Genomic DNA, 16399 nt, shown 5'->3' with positions numbered 1-16399 from the left:
ATCTTCATGAGACAGGCTTTTGATGTTTTTCATTGTAGAAAGAGGCAAAGCCAAAAGCAGAGTTTTTTGGATGGAGAAGAGCAGTTATGAACTTCAGGCAAAATGGTGCTGATTCTGTACTCACCTGTATGTTGCAAGACCTTTTATGACTTGTTAAGGGTCTAGGCAGTCCTATCCATTAGTCGTGGACTTGGTTAAATGAGTGGATTGTACAGAGCATGTATTAGTGTTTGGTAGCACTTTGTAACTCTTGCAGTTACGGCTGCCCAAGTGTTCTTTCACCCAGTTGACTGTTGATTCTTCTAGAAAAGAGGAAGAACTCCCAGTGCCAAGTGCCAAACGTTACCTGAGGAGAACTGACTGTCAGCCATTGTGTCTTCCAATGTGTTGAGACATCTGTAGCTGGAACTCCTTTTTTTTTTTTTTTTTAAAATTCTTTTTTCCCCCCCTCCTTCTGTTTCTTTCAGACTGCTATTTTTTGTCTGTCCTTTTCCCCTCCACTCTTTCCTGGTTTTCTCTGTTAAAGGACTCTGGAAAAGCGGTAATCTGTGTGTGCAAACCATACTTGCTGATTGCCATTCGTTGTGTGTAACGTTTGTGACCTTGTGTAATGTTTAGCACAATAAAGTCTCTTTGCTACTTGGAGGTAGTGTAGTGAATGCCACAGAAATGAGACATTCATAATAATTCTTGTGATTCTGTTATCTGGTAAAAATATAAACAGAAATCTTTTGTTTCCAGCATAATTTACTTTGGCGGGGTAGGAGGACACATGCACAATCCAAGTTACCAAGTTACAATTTCTGTTCCAAAAATAGATGTATGGCATTTGGATGTGTTACTAAGGCGTGGAGCTTTGTAACACTGTTGTGTGTTTGGGACTCAACTTTTTGGCTTATCGTAGCTGAACAACACTACTGAGGTGGAGAGGTTCTAACTCCTGTAGCCTGTGTAGTTGTGGTTTTTTTTTTTCCATTTCACTGAAGTCTTGCAGTTAGTCATTGTTAGTAGTTTCCTGGAAGGCATGCAGCTCTTGGTTTGATAACCCTTGAGATAAAACCAAGGCACTGTGCTCTCCTGGTTCCTTTCTCTGTTACCTCTCTAGCTGAAACAGCCAAAATTAGGTTCTGGATTTGCTTTACTGGAGAGCACCTCCCTGTCTCTTTCCCCCTGCCCCAGAAGCATTTAGATGCATTGTTGCTGTTTGAATCTTGCTGAACAAGATTCCAAACTTATTGCTGCCATTCTACTTGATGTCCCAGCAAGAGCTGCTAATAGGGCTGCAAAGCCTTTCTGATAAATGAAAGCACTTAGAACAGCATTGTCAAGGGGTTTTGAGGATGGAATGACTCTTGTCTGTGGGAATTGGGGTACATGGAAATAAATTAATAAAGTGTCGTTTTGCATAATGGGAAAAGAAGAATCATGACTTCTTGGCAGAAAGAGTGACAGAATATTTTAAAACTGTCAGGGCTGCTGATACTCAAGTTGTAATCTTAGATACAACAATCTGGGTTCCTATTCTTGCCATTAGATGTCATCAATAACAGTTTCAGTAAAGATGATGCTTAGCTGCAAATCTACTCTTCCTTTTTTGAGAAATCATTGAGTTTCTCATGTATGTCTCTTCTCGCTTCTGGTGTGGGATCACTGGCCTGAAAGGAAGGGCAAAACTATCTTCTATAAATCTTTTCGTAGAGTTGTGTTTATGTGGGGCGGTTGTGCTGGTTCACCAAAAAAAAAAAAAATTCCACCCAAGGCTTAAATTCTTTTTCCAAAGCTGCCTCTTGGTGATAATTTCCTGCTCTTCCCTGGTGTTGTGGGCTGACCTTGGCCAGCTGCTTTTTATCTCTTCTTCCTCAGTGGAACGAGGGAGAAATAGTAAGAAAAAGTTCAATGATTGAGACAAAGACACAGAAATCACTTAGTAGTTATTGTCACGAAAAAAACAGACCTGAGTGGAGAAGATGAAATTTATTGCCAGTTAAAACATATGTGAATGGTGAGGAAGGTGGACAAAAATCAGGACCTCTGCCCAAGTTCTGGGTGCGGGATGGGATTTCCCTGAGTGCTGATGTCCGCCCTTTTCCCCGCGGCAGGCCGGGAGCTCTGCAGGCTCCTGGCTCTGCAGGCCTCGCCCAGCCCTGGCTGTTTGTTGGTGTCTGGCACTTCCAGACGCTGTCCCTGAGGGGAAGTTGTTTCATGTCCCTAATTGCGGATGGCTACCTGAGTGACAGGCACGAGGCACAGCTTGTTTCTCAGCCCTGGGGCAGAAAGGTGTTCTCCGTGTTTTCCCTGCCTGTGTTTGGCATAGATTAGCTGGAGCTGGGCTGTGGGATCAGGTGACTAATCACCTATAAGCCCACTAATTAAGCAATGGGCTAGGATAATGGCATGCTGCAGCTCACTGGTGACATGCTGGGCGGGCAGCTTAGCCCCAGTGAGGAGCTGCAGGGGCCCTGATCCCATGGAGTGTCCTATGGCAGTGGGGAACACCCATTCCCTGGAGGACAGCTCACATTTCTTCCTTCCAGGACGAAGAAATAATTGGGCACAAAGTTATTTTGGGGAAAATAGTCCTTGGATTAATCCTTTAACAATTTTTAAGAAAAGTATTTAAACAAGTCTCGCTGTAATCGATCCCTGGCTTAATCCACGAGGAGCTAAATGAGAATTTGTGACCTAGAATCCTGCCATGGCTCTTCCCTAAGCGTGGCTGGACCTGGGGGAGACTCCTGCTTTCACAGATAACACCAGGCCTGAGTAACCCTGACATTTAAAAGGGGAAAAATATTATTTTCTTTATCAGCCAGCTGAAATTGGAAATTGCAGGGGGAGCTGAGGAAGCTCTGGAAGAGGCAACATTAAAAATTCCGTGTTATTATTCTTCAGAAGAGGCTTTATGTTGCAAAAGCATGTCTTGGACAAAGACATGAAATTCCACCTGCTGTTTCTTTTTGTTTAAATTGAGAAAGTAATACATGTTGAATCAAGGATTTTTGTTTTTCACAACAATAACATTTCTCTTGATGCTGCTTTGACAGCAGCAAGAACAGTGGCTGGAGGTGAGACACGGCGGGGCTGCCGTGCTCCAGGTGGCACAGGAAGAGTCTTGGAGAAGGAGCTGCTGCCCAGGGCACTGGCACTGTGCAGATTTACAACACCCATTTGGTTCCTGTCACCTCCTTGGTTTGTCCCCACAGGTGTCACTTAAACACTTCCTTGCTTCCTATGTGCTGGAGTTGGGATAAACCACTGGTTATTTGGTCTTGTGACGAAGTAGGTGTTGAGCACTTTTGCTGTAGGTAGGAATGAAGGGGGTTTTGGTTTCAGCAGAGATGTGGTGGTGGAAATGTTCTTTGGAAAAGGTGAAAGGAATGATGCAATTTAGTGTGTGACTTGATGATGTGAGGGAGAGATGAGCTTGTGGATGTGGCTTCAGCAGGGAAAAGTGAGAGCAAATTATTCTGGAACCCAGATGAAGTGCATGCCTCTTATTTTGAGCTGAGTTTATTTGCAAGATCAAGATATGGCAAGTTGAGCAGATAATGCAGGACTTCATATCACTGATGTAAAACTGCTGGAAGGTTTTCTTTAAAAATGTAAAAACAAGCAAAAAAAGACCTCCAACAAAATCCACCAGCAAAGGTATTAATTCAGTGACATTAAATAAAAACCCCTAAAAGCTCTATTTTTCTACTGTCTGAAATGAGATCAAGTGCTTGGCCACTATGCAGGGAGCCCAGGTAAACAAACTGCATTGATTTCAAACAAACAAATATAGCAAATTATTAAATAAAGTGAGCTGTTACAGCTTCCTTGAGCAGGCTCGGTTTAAGGAAAACAATATTTCTATAGACAAGAACTAAACAGCTGTGGAAATGTTTGACTTTCCCAATTTTGATTTCTGTTTTCCATTTTGCTTTTTTCTATTTTGGCTGACCACAAAATAAAAAAAAATAGGGGGTTTCTTCCCGAGCTGTGTTTTGATAGAAGTGTCAGGCTTCTCTGGGAAGTGGCTGAACGCAGGGCTGGTGTCAATCTCCTCTGTGCCATCAGGTGTATTTAGCTGGATAATACATCAGTGAGATGGAAACATAATCAGGCTGCTTTGGTATCCTCTGCTTGCATTTTGCTGGAGAATCCTGTAAAGCCTTGGGCCCTGCTGGTGATTGTCAGGGCTTTCAGGGCTCCTGGCACACACATGCATAATGCATGCACGGCTTGCAGGTGACAGTGAGAGACCGGCTTCAGAGTAGGGATTGCGCTACGACTAATAGGTTTAAGGAAATAGCGGTTTTTGCCATTTTTAAATAATTGGGTTTCTTTCATTTTTAAAATGTCTGACAGTTTTTTGCCTGGCACAAAGCACTTTATATTCTAGGTCTTACCGCCCAGATAACTGCTATTCTCTCTTTCCCCTTCTGTATTTACAACTGGCTCTGTCATGTGTAGGGTATAACAAGATTTTATGAACACCTGCTTTGCATTGTTTGGGGTCTTTTCCTTTTTTTTTTTTTTTCCCTTTTAGCAAAAACTCCACAAGTCTTGCTAAAAAATAAAGAGAGTAGAGTACCAATAGGTTTCTGAGCAGGTGTCTGGGAGCTGCCTTGCCAGGGTGTACTGAGGAGCTGGAATTTGTCTGACGGCTTTTGGGGAAGGGCCTGTCCTTACCCTGAAAATAAACACTGTCTCTCATGGCAGCATGGGCTGTGGATTTTGGTTTACTTACAAAATTCAGACCAGTTTATAAGGGTGGATTGAGTTTGCTACAAGCAATTGTACTTGCTTGCAACCTCTTCCAGTCAGGGCTGGGGTAATGTTAGCCTTGAGGATCTGCCTTATCTGGGTTTTATTGTGTTGTTGCTCTGGTAACAGCAAGTCTTATACCTTTATTAAAGGAAGCGAGATATTTTATTTTGCTCTCTAGACTCCAATCAAAGGGAAATTTTGAGGTTTCTTTCTGTCACATTTTTGCTGTTAGTGGAAAATTTGTACTTGTTCTGCAGAGAGCAGTTTCGATCTAAAAAGTCATATTTTTTAAAAAAACTTTGGCAAATGAAGATCAGGACTTGCAAGAATACTTCGTGTCCATATTCTAAGTAAAACCTTGGGTTTTAATCCAATTTTAAGAAATGTGAAAGTTCTAGAGGAAACTTGAGGGCAGGAAGAATTAAGCCTTCTTAAGCACTTTGTATACACTCAATGCCATGCTGTTTTATCAGCTTCAATTCAGAAATGGTCTCCAAGGCTTTTGACTGTTTTGGAAACAGGTCTTGCAGTGACAAGGCAGCTGTTGGGAAAGTTGGTTGTCTAGAGCTGTCATGGTGCTTTTCTGTGTCCCATTACGGAGTTATCTTGAGGCAGTGCTTGAGGTGGTCTCTTGGTCAAGTCACACTTTTATTGTACAGGCTCTGAACCTGGAAAAAACACAGATGATCAGTTGGTAAAGAACAACAACTGTGATACTGTCTTTGGTTTTGGGAGCTTCTCTGTATGTGCTGTTTAAATATACTAATACCTTGCTTGGAATGGGCTTGGTTTTTGCTGTATCCATCCAAAGGAAGATATTTCTTTTTGCCTCTTCAGTTGAAATCCCTCTTGCCCAGTGTTTCTATTCAGAAAAACTGTAAAGCCTCATCAGAGCACTGCTGTTTCATCTGGATTCAGAAGCAGTTGATTTTGGTGTTCATGGATTAGGATTTAGTACAATTTTAGTTACTGTTTTAGATTTTGTTTAATTTGATCTATGATATTAAAATCAGACTGCTCAAATTAAGTGTTCATTGTTGTGTTTTGTTTTTTCTTGCAGGGAAGTTATCCAGTGTGGGAAGATTTTATAAATAAAGCTGGGAAACTGCAGTCTCAGCTTCGGTAAGTTTTATGTTACACAGTCAAGATCCCCTACAGTTCCTTGGGTGTGCAAACATTAAGATTAAATGCAGCTTTTGCAAGGATAATTTTCTAAGCAGGTCCTAGTAAAATTGTGCATATTTCTTAGTCAACGCCTGCATGTAATTTTTTAAATATTACTACTGGTGTTTTAATGTACTTAGGAGAATTCACAATATGCCACCAGCTATACATAATAAATATAAAATGAGCTAAATTTCATGGATTTTGATGAAAAATTGGAAAGATTATTGTTGTTCAATGAGTAGACATTTGGAGTTAGGTCTATGTTCCCCTTTTTATTAGTGTAGAATACAGAGGGGTTCTGTTAGAAGACAGCTCAAAATATTAAAAAAAATCTTTGGTAGCCTTAACAGCATTTTCTTCTGACTTAAAAATGAAGGGAATTACTTTGCTGGATCATACATTGGTGATTATTACAACTTAAGGGTTTGAGGTATACTTTGAAAATGGCATTCTGGATTTTTTAATATATGGCAGAAGTATCACACTCAGACCAATTCTACCTCTAGAATTCATTAATTTGTAAAATTCGTTTCTGCTAATACAAATACAAGCTTCATTTCCTTACAACTCTCCCCAAACCAGAGTCTCCTCTCTGCTCTACAAAGCACCAGCTTTTTTTTTCCCAGCAGCTGTAGTGTAGCAGGTTACTGGCAGTCTGGTTTGTGGTTCTATGTTGCATTGTGAGCTATTCCCGAAGAAGCTGGGGGTTAGCTTCATTTGCCCTAAACAGCTGGAATATGCTGTTCTCCTACACCGTGCCTAACATGCCACACTTGCATGTGGTTCTTTTCCTTTTCCAGCAGTCATGTCACGGTGAGTTGGGAAGATGCAGACAGAGGAAGTAGAGAAAGAAGAGAAATGGAGAACTTTCCTAGCCTTTTGTTCTCTTGAAACACAGGCCTTCTGGGGTGGCATGAGGCATAGTTTTGTTTATTTCCCAGTCCTGTGGTGTTGCATTCAGTTAGTGCAGTGCAACAGGAACATGCAAGCAGGCAGCTTGACAGCCTGTGTTCGAGGATTTGCTGTTTGTTTCTAGCAAATGTGAGCCTTTTGCTGCTGTTTCATTTCTGTGTGCTCTGATAAAGGACAGCAGATGTCATTTGAGCTGGAGCCAGGTCTTTCTGGATCTTGTTACTGGGGAAATGGAACTTGGTTATTAGCAATATAATTAATAATTAACAACATAGTACATGAATAACAGTGTGACCCACAAGTTTAGAAGATGAACATCACAAACAGCGTTAAGGAAAATTTTAGAAAAGATTTTCTGGTTCCAGGACCCAGTATTGCTAGCTAGCTGTCAGGGTGGGGGGTTTGCCCTTCCTTTAATCTCCTGGGCATGTGGAGAGTCCTTATGCATTTGCTTGGTCCTGTCATGCCTGGGGTGTTGTTTCCCTGTGTGTGTTCAAATCTTTTGTGTTGTCAGTAGGCCATTTACTATGCTGCCAGTTATGTCCTCTGTACCTTGAGCATATTTGGAGTGAGACTTGCATAGAATCTGACCTAATTAAGCAGTCCTGTGGTCTTTCTGGCTGAGGATCAGCTTCCCTGCAGGTCTGCTGGGTTTTTTGAGGCTAGCAAGGAGCTCTTGAAACAAAGTGAATATGATAGTCCCTGTTCTGGATTTTGCTTGAAAAGGCTGACTGACACTTTTAGGAGAGAAAATCAAGAGTTACTGTTAGAAAAGATGTGCAGAAACAGAACCATGAGGTCACTGTGGAGAGGACACAATTGTGCTTTACCTGTAGAGCCCTGGCCTACTTTCTCTTAAATTGGGTCAACCAGGCTATACAACTTCAGAAATCAGGACTGACCTGAGGTGTTCAGGGCTCTGGGGTGTACTTATCTAGAACAGACATGTCTGGAAAATTGTAACTCACGTTTGCTGTCCACTTGAGCACATGTGTGGTCTGTGGGTGCTTTCCAAACATGGAGGGGAGATGGGGTTAGTGAGGCTGACACTATGGATTGTGAAGTCTGAAGTTGCTGCTGTACCTCTCAGGAAGGGTCTTGCTTGGAGGAGCACTAGATCAGAAAAGGGTTTTGTTTATTTTGTGAGTTTGGGGATTGGTGGTTTTTGTGGGTTTGGTTTGGTTTTTGTCTGGTTTCCAAGAAATTTTCTGTTTCAAGGGATGCTCATGCTCCCCACATGAAAAATGCCGGAAATTGTTTGGCCAGGATCCTAGATAAAAGGAAGTTCTTGCATGTTTATTCTTAAAATACGCATGTTCCTTGAAAATAGCAGTGGCTGTAATTTGTTCACTAATGGGTGAAGTATAATGTGTGTTAGATTTGTTTTTCATGTTTGACTGCTTAATATTAGTTCATCAGAGGAAATCAGCTAGAAGGAGGGTGGCTGTGCTCTTTTGAAACAGCACCTGTCCTGTGCAATTCTCAGCATGGAATTAGCGTGGCTGCCTCCAAGTCCATAGTGCTAACACAAAGCGAGGAAGGGATTAAGAAATGAAGGAGGGAAAAGGCTAAGTTCAGATATAAAAGAGAATACTTTTTGTGGCCTCTGCAAGTTCACAGTGTTATTCTTTATAAGCCTAAATGTTTTTGGCAGTAATTAAATAGGCATCAATGAGACACTGCTAATGTTTTGTTATCTGTATGCATTTCAGGACGACAGTAGTAGCAGCTGCTGCCTTTTTGGATGCCTTTCAGAAAGTGGCTGACATGGCTACTAATACACGTGGTAAGCAGATGTGTCAATATTGAGTTTAACAGAATGCTGTGTGGTTTATACCATTTGTTGTAATAAAAAGAAGCCTTAACTTGTTATATTGACAAGCAGATCTGTGAGACATCTGTTAGATGGACTTGCACTTTGAAAAAGTGGCACGTGAAAAAGGAAGTTGTCTTTACTGAAAAAAAGAGCTGTAAACCTGTAATTTAAATGTGTCATCAATCATGTGAACACTTCTTAATTACCATTTGAATTATACGTTGATGAATAATATTTTAGACAGCAAGATTTACAGAAATCTGTATTCACTGATGTTTCTGTACCTTGTGTAAATGTAAAAAGCTTGATTCTCAGCTGGAATAAATAACTGTGGGGCTTCTAGAGACAGAGCAGATACTAGCTGATGGTATGGCCTTTGGGGTCTGCCAGCAATGATGACAGTGACCTGTATTTATATCTCTTTGAGCAAAGACTTTGCTTGTCCTTCCCCCTTAAGTCTGATGTTCTTGGTCAAACTGAATTTTCCTGGGCTGTGGGCTTCTCTGGGTAGCAGTCTCAGCTTATTGGTGAGTATGGAGAGCCAAAATAGTGCAGCTGGCATTCTTTACAGACTACTGAGGTGGGAGGAGACAAAAGGCTACTTCTCTGTGATGCTGGATGCCCAGTGACCAAGGCATCATGTGCAGATGTCCCTGCAGTGGTGTAGGGTGTTCCCCATGGTCACTGTCCTTGGACTGCTGCTGAAGAGTAAATCCAGAGTGCAGATAAATCACTGCTGAGGGAGCAGCTCTTGGTCACCTCTAACCCTAAAGGTTTTGTAGCATTTTTTAAAGTCCTAATGTGCTGTTGGCATTTGATTTGGAGAGTAAGAAAGTAGTATTGCTAATGTGAAGGATGTTCATTCCCATTAGCAGAGTCCAAGCTCAGTCAGACTTCCCTTACTCTGGCTTACAGGAGTAGTAGCAGCTGCTGGAGTGAGTACCAAGTCGTAGAATGACAAGAGGGAAGACTACTTCTTTTTTCTGTCTAAAGCTAACATTTACATTCTGATAAGAAGTTCCTCATTATATGCATACCTACTGTAAATTACAGGTTATCTACTCACATAAAATAATAAACATGACAGTGGAATAAACTAGAGATGAGACCCAGGGCAGAACTTAACTTGGATTTCTAACGTATCCTTCCTTCATGCATGTTCTCTTCTCTTTCTTCTGCCTTCCCCAGGGGGAAACAAAGTGAACTACCAAAATCCTTGAGACTTGTCTTCTAGCTGTGCTGGCAAGCTTATAGGACTTCCATTGAGATACCCTTCAAATACCCACACAAGCCATTTTTGTCTGAGAGTGGGAAAGTTTCAGTCATTTTGGTATTTTACACTTTCTGCTGTGTCGTGTCTTGTCTCTTATCTCTTCGAGCACATCCTTTACAAAAGGAGCTCTGTGAATCCAGGCATGCCGAATTTGTATAGCTCCTCTGTTCTGTCTTCTGCCTTCCCTGACTGAAAGGATAGAAGGGAATTTTGGTTTTATTTTTAGAAAGTGATGTTCTGGGCAATGAATCAAAACTCCAAGTTAGCTGATGGTTCTGATCTGCCTCCCAACCCAACTTGCATTTGTACCCATTCAGGTTTATCTCTGAGGTTGCACCTTGGTCCTTTAACAAATGCAGATCATTCTACCTTGCTGTGGACAGTGATAAACACCTGTCCCCAGGGAAGGTGATGGCAAAAATGTCTATGACTTATGAGGGCACAATTCAGTAAAAAAATGTCTTTTGCCGTCAGTATAAGGAATTCTATTCCAAAATTGAAGCAGAACAGACTTACTATTTTTCTTCTCTGATGCAGGAATTTTAACAGGCTCTCAGTTTTCCCTTTGAGAGGTTACCTAAAGTGAAAAATTATTTCTTACATTTTGCTCATTACTTACCCAGTTTATAAAATTATGTATCTGATTGTCTAATCAAGCATCTGGCTGTGTTTCACATTGTTTAGAGGGTTAACAGATAAACCAAAGTTTATAGGTAACAGATTAACCAAAGTCAGACAAGTTCATGTTCAGTTGCTGGGGATATATGAGACTTGTGTAGCACTTCCCATGACAAAGGCAGGGAGGTTGGTGTATTTTACATCATGAGGCTGGTTTATCATTGCATGAGCCAAATGCTTCTTCTGTGAACTAACTGTGTATGAAAATGCTGAAGCAGGTGCCTGCTCTGGAGGGACAGCGTTAGTTCCTTGTAAGATGACTGAAGTGTTGTCAAGCTGAGTGCTGCCTTTAATTTGTAATTGCTTATAGTTCTACAGAAAGTGGCCTGTTATTTTAAGACTTGCTGATCTAGCTGATGAAAGTGTTTTATCAGTCAACAGAACTCTGGCTACTCTTTAATCTGTCTGCATCAGCATTAGCTTTGAAAGAAGAAAAAGTGTTTGTGTGGATATACATGTCCACACACATGCAAGGGAAGACAATCGCCTTTCAGTCACCAAATGTTGAAGAATGACAGCTTATTTCCATCATTGCCAGCCCATGTTCCAGCTGGTATCCTTACCTTGTGTGCCATTACTGCTGTTCCCAAGCACTGTCTTTTCTCTTTAGGTGCATCATTCTCTCTGTGCCATTTACTTCCTTCTAATCCTGCAGTGGTTGCAATGTTAATCTTCACGTTCCCATCTGGAGCTCAGATAGAAGGCATAATTGGAGCTCTGCTTGTGGTAAAACCTATGATTGGATGAGTCAGATAACCTGTACTTTGCTGTATTTTCTTCCCTTTGTAGCTTCCAAAGTAGGAAAAGCCCTTAACGTGAAGTACCTGATGTTTTGTGGTGGCTTAATACACAAATTAATTTCCCAACCAGCTCATTTCAGCTTTTGCTTCCTCCTTTGCTGTCTCTCCATTTAAATGTGCATCAACCCAAAGTTATCTCTTTTTTTCCTTAGTTCTGTTCCATTGGTTCAATGTTTTGATTTTAGCTCGACAAGGGAAAGCACAGGAAAAGTAGTTCTGATGCATGTATCACCAAAATGTTAGATTTTTGTGGGTCTGGTCATCTGAGAGTCACCCTTTGAATGGGGGAGATTGTCAAGTTATATTGCTAATTTAAGGTAATACTAGCTGTGTAGCAGTGTGTGCTGTTTTTGCTGGTATCAGAGATTTTTGAAAACAAAATTCTTTCAGATGTTTTGATTTTTAAGCTCTGACAAAATAGAGACATCTATGTAGCAGTTTTTGTTATTCAAGCTGCATCTGTTTGACATACAGCCCAGCAGAACTTGGTAGTCTGCAGTGGAATCTGTATTATCTCTCACTGTGGTTATTAACGAGAATGCTTATAAAATATTAAATGAATGAGGTACTATAGGGTACCTTTAAATCCTTAATATACCTTAAATAATGCACTAATAACTCTTGAATACTTTAAAAGTGAAGTTTCCTTTTGGGGAGATGTGTGCTCATGAGTTTTAGTTCAGGCTTTTCTTACATGGCTTATTTCTTTCAATATTTGAGATTCTGAATGTTTTTACCTGCATCAATTCTAACTGAAGCATGGAAGAATTAGAATCTAATTTTGTTTAATTTCTGTTCACCTGATTATTTGTGCAATAAAAATAAATTCTCTTATTAAGGCAAGAACTGCCCATCGCAAATACTGTGTGTTAATATGTGATATATGTTAATAAGTTGGCTCTCAACAGTATGTAAAAGGATGTGTGTAAATTGCTTTGCTTTTTGTATGCTAGTCATCTTCTGCCTCTGCTGCATTTGAATGGTTTTTGTAGATAAGTACTAGAGCTCAGGAACTTGAAAAAATAGGTGTGAAAAGTAACTATCCTCCTTGTGTTATGTGGGAGATTAATGTGAAGATATGCACGCTTCTTCTGTATCCGCTTAATACACCATCAGCAGCTTCCATGGATAAAACCCTGCCCCAAACTTGCCTACCTGCATCTGCACAGGTGTAAATTAAAATTTATGGAAAGGTGATCTAAAAGCTTTGATTTACCCAGGCTTAAATTGATCTTCAAAGTGAGATTGTTAATGAGGCAGCTGATACTCAAGTCTTGTGGTTTCTTGTTTTTCATTCATATTGAAGGGTTTTGCATATACATAGGTGTGTTTGATATTAGCAGATTAGTTAAATCACGTCAAGAGGGTGTCAGTGTATCACATAGCTTTCTCTGGCTAGCTGGATTCCATGGATTGTAATGCTCTTTGAAGTTCCCTTTTGGCAAGTGCTACTAGAGGTATGTTTTCCCTGCCTTTGGTAATTCTGACATCTAGTACGTTTTCCAGCTCTTGCATTTTACAGATGTCTGAGAGGATTTTAAGACAATGCAGAGTTGCAGAAAATTCCACTGGAATGGGAGAACCTCTCTGCTGGACTGAGGGGTTTGAGAATGTGGAGGATACTGTGGATAGTCAGCCAGCTATCAAGGGGCACTGAGTAGATTTGGAAGCAAAACTCAGCCTGTGCCTGCATGGCATGCAGCAGCAGCAGGGTACCAAAATCAGCATAGTAATTTTAATGTTACTCTTTTGATGGGCAGGATATATCAGTGTGAAAGAAGTGCTGCATTAGAGTGCCTGGATTAAAGTGCTACATTTTTCAGGCCTCATTAAATTTCAACAGCACACAAAAATATAAATATGGTTTTACACTTACAAAATTAAATATGATTAATATTTGTGAGTGTCTACGTCAGGTAGCTCTTCTGTGGCACTAAAGTGGTTGCTCTTCATGTTTAATAAGGGTGCTTAAAATAGTACCTTTGCTGCAGATCGGTGTTCTTGGGCAGGCTCTACATCCGTGTTACTCCAGGTAGTGTGTTAAATGCCCTTCAGACAGTCCTTGGTCTGAGTGATCCATTTTTATTTTGGCCAGGGTCTGTATTGCGTGTATTGAAGTGGTTTCCCAAGGTGCCAAGCTGCAGGAAGACTTACAGGGCTGGAATTATCTGTGATATTCCAAATAAGTGTGCTTAGGCCCCCTGAACCATTATCTCACTCGCTGCTAATATGGCAGTGTGACCAAAGATATGGTAAAGTCTTGGTGCTACAGCAAAATGTAATGGACAGTACTGAAAGGTGTTTTTTATTGATTTCTTTTTTTTTTATTTTCATGGAGGGAAAAAAAAAAAAAAAGGAACAGAATTGAAGCCCAGGGGTGAGAAAGACACTGCAATAGACCTAAAAGCTGTATAACATTTTTTAAATAGTCTGCTTTGCTCCTGGCTATGGGCTGGAGAGATGTGATGGTGATCCCTGCCTAATTTCAAAGTGAAAACAAAGCTGGTCACAAGAGGAAGGCATTCTCATTGTCCAGTTCCTTTGTCTTTCTGACTCCTCTTTAATTTCAAATGCACATACTCAAATAGCAAAACCTTTGTTTGAGCTTCCTGTCAGTTAAGATAAGACTTTATAAAAAGTTCTTATTCCTCCTGTGGAGTCTTTGAAGAAAAACAATACAGTCCAGACTTTTTCTTTCTAGATTTCAGATATAAAATATTCAAGAAGAAAAGTATTTAAATGAACCATTCATTCTTCCATTATGTTTTCATGAAGATGATGCAAAACGCAGGACCAAAATCAGAATCATTGGCAGATAATTTTGAAGCTGGATCCATATTACCTTTACCTATCTGTTGCATTTGGAGAAATGGGACTTGGATATTCTGAATTGCAACAGCTAAAACTAAAATCACAAAGGCCACGCTGTGTTATTCACTGTTTCCATGTTCCTGTCTTTCTCTAGACCAGTAGCAAATGTCAGTCCATGTCTGTCAACAAGTGTGCCATCCTGAGAACTCTGCTTCTGATGGGAGCCTGTTTGGCTGGAGCAGTCAAAATGGGGTGAACATCTAAAATGCTCAAATACAAGAGAAATGGTTTGGTTATTAATGACTAGGTTTTATACTTAGTGGCTTGAAAGGGCTGCACTGCAGGTCAAACATGGCCATTGTCTTTTCTTTGGGTGAGTGCAGGCATTGCAGCATTAAAAATATTATTTATGCCTTATTTATTTTCCTTGAGGTAAAGAAAAAATGTAGCTCAGGGTCTTTAACAACATTTGTGCTGATTTGTCCCTACCTAAGGAGAAATATTCAGGGCAATAGACAAGAATAATTGCTATAACAACTTACATGGTCAGATGCAGAGAGTGACACAGAAGTGGAGTTTTCATTTGCCCTACAACCCAGTATTTTTTTGAGTTTGCTAAGGTGCTTACTAAGAAACTGAAATATTGTTAGGAAAGGGAATAAAGCCACCAGGTGATTGTGTGTGCTAAATAGAAAATTGGAATGGAAGAACAGCTTCTATGAGGAAGAAAAAAAAGAGGTGAGGGAGGAAGAAGCAAACAAGCTTCTTTAGTACTTCATCCAAGGAGTGGGCTGGTTTGTTAAGATAGGAGTGGCTGGACTTTTTTCTCATGACTGGATGTAAGTCTGCTCACTATCATCTGAATTGGAAATCTTTGGGAGTGTGGGGAGGGGGAATAGCTCAGAGTTAATTTTTCATACACTTGGTCGTGGTTCTTTCTCTCTCCTTACCTATACAGCTGTGTTGCTTTTAGAAGGGTAGACTATGAGATACTGGTTTTTCTGCAGGCTTGGAATGGATGGATTGACTGTTGTTTCCAGCTACATGATGAATTTATATTATTGTGGGTATCTTCATGCAGAGCACCTATACTTCAGTGACTAAGTACTGGCTTTGCAGCTGTGAAGAATTTTTTCAATCTTGGCAACAGAACCAGACTTTTAATGTCTTAAACATCTGGTTCGGGAAGTAATGAGGCTAAATCGTAAGTGGCTCTAGGATTTCCTTCAGATAATTTATTAGTTCAGAATCAAAGATGCAAAAGCATCCTTTTGATGGTGGGATGTGGATTTGAAAGTGGAGGCTGAGGTTTTGGCTGGTGGTTGGTTTTCCCAGTGTAGCACATGTTTCTGTGGTGGGAGATCCCCTTTCAGGCTAATTTAGGCAGCCTTTTGATGTGATAAATTACTAGTTGGCACATAGTTACAATGTTGTAGTAATCACTACAAGAGAGTTGTTGCAGCTCTTACTTGTTTATTTTTAATCTGTCACCAGTTGGGTAGCAAAGGTAGTTTAAGATCTGTTCACATTGAATTTTATTGAGTATATTTCTTATTTGTCATATGAGAGAAAAGGACGTTCTGTGTGGTGTGAGAATTTGAAAATCAGTTCAGCCTAAGCAAGGTTTCTGTGAAGTAGGGTAGAGTGTCTTTCCTCATGGACCTTGTCCATAACAACCTGTGGAGGCTGCAAAGCAGTTGCTGAGCTTTTTTGGCCTCATGCTTTGTGCCTCACAGCTGCCTGGAAATTCAGGTTTGGGGGTTGTCCTTTTTTTGGTCACCTCAGTGGTGGATTCCAAGAAGATATGTTGGTGGAGTATCAGATTTGGTGCTGTCAGCTAGCTGGCTTCTTGCAAACTCGCCAGACCTCTAGGGTATGAGTGTGGACCTGGCTGGAGTTCTGCAGTTAACTCAACTTCATTGCACCCCAGTCCACGTGTCTTTGAACCACTTGTGAAGTTGCTTTGTATCAGCAAAGCAATTTGTGCAAAGGGGGTGATATAAAATGCATGCTTTCACTTGGGGTGTCTTCTCCAATTCCCTCAGTCTATTCCTACCCTGGTTGAACAAAAACCGTGTTTGTTTCTAATGGCATAAGAGAGCTATACAAAAAGTGAAATTACAAGCTGCAACAGACTAATTGCGAGTGGAGTGTCCATAACAATGAACTCCATCTAATCATTAACAAAAG

General features: G+C 40.6%; 1 protein-coding gene across 17 annotated transcripts in view; it reads left to right on the top strand.

Annotated features, from left to right (window-relative positions):
* MTSS1 (MTSS I-BAR domain containing 1) overlaps window positions 1-16399 on the top strand; it is a 125823-nt gene that overhangs the window by 11075 nt on the left and 98349 nt on the right. For all 17 annotated transcript variants that reach the window (XM_014870166.2, XM_014870170.2, XM_088179129.1 and 14 more), the window contains 2 exons: window positions 5813-5874; window positions 8544-8617. In XM_014870166.2, coding sequence (XP_014725652.1) covers window positions 5813-5874; window positions 8544-8617 — 136 coding nt within the window. The remainder of the gene's footprint in view (window positions 1-5812; window positions 5875-8543; window positions 8618-16399) is intronic.

This window comes from Sturnus vulgaris, chromosome 1, assembly GCF_052056855.1.
Source record: "Sturnus vulgaris isolate bStuVul1 chromosome 1, bStuVul1.hap1, whole genome shotgun sequence".
Classification (NCBI taxonomy): domain Eukaryota; kingdom Metazoa; phylum Chordata; class Aves; order Passeriformes; family Sturnidae; genus Sturnus; species Sturnus vulgaris.
The sequence above is the reverse complement of the archived record's forward strand: the minus strand, read 5'-3'. Positions and strand labels throughout refer to the sequence as shown.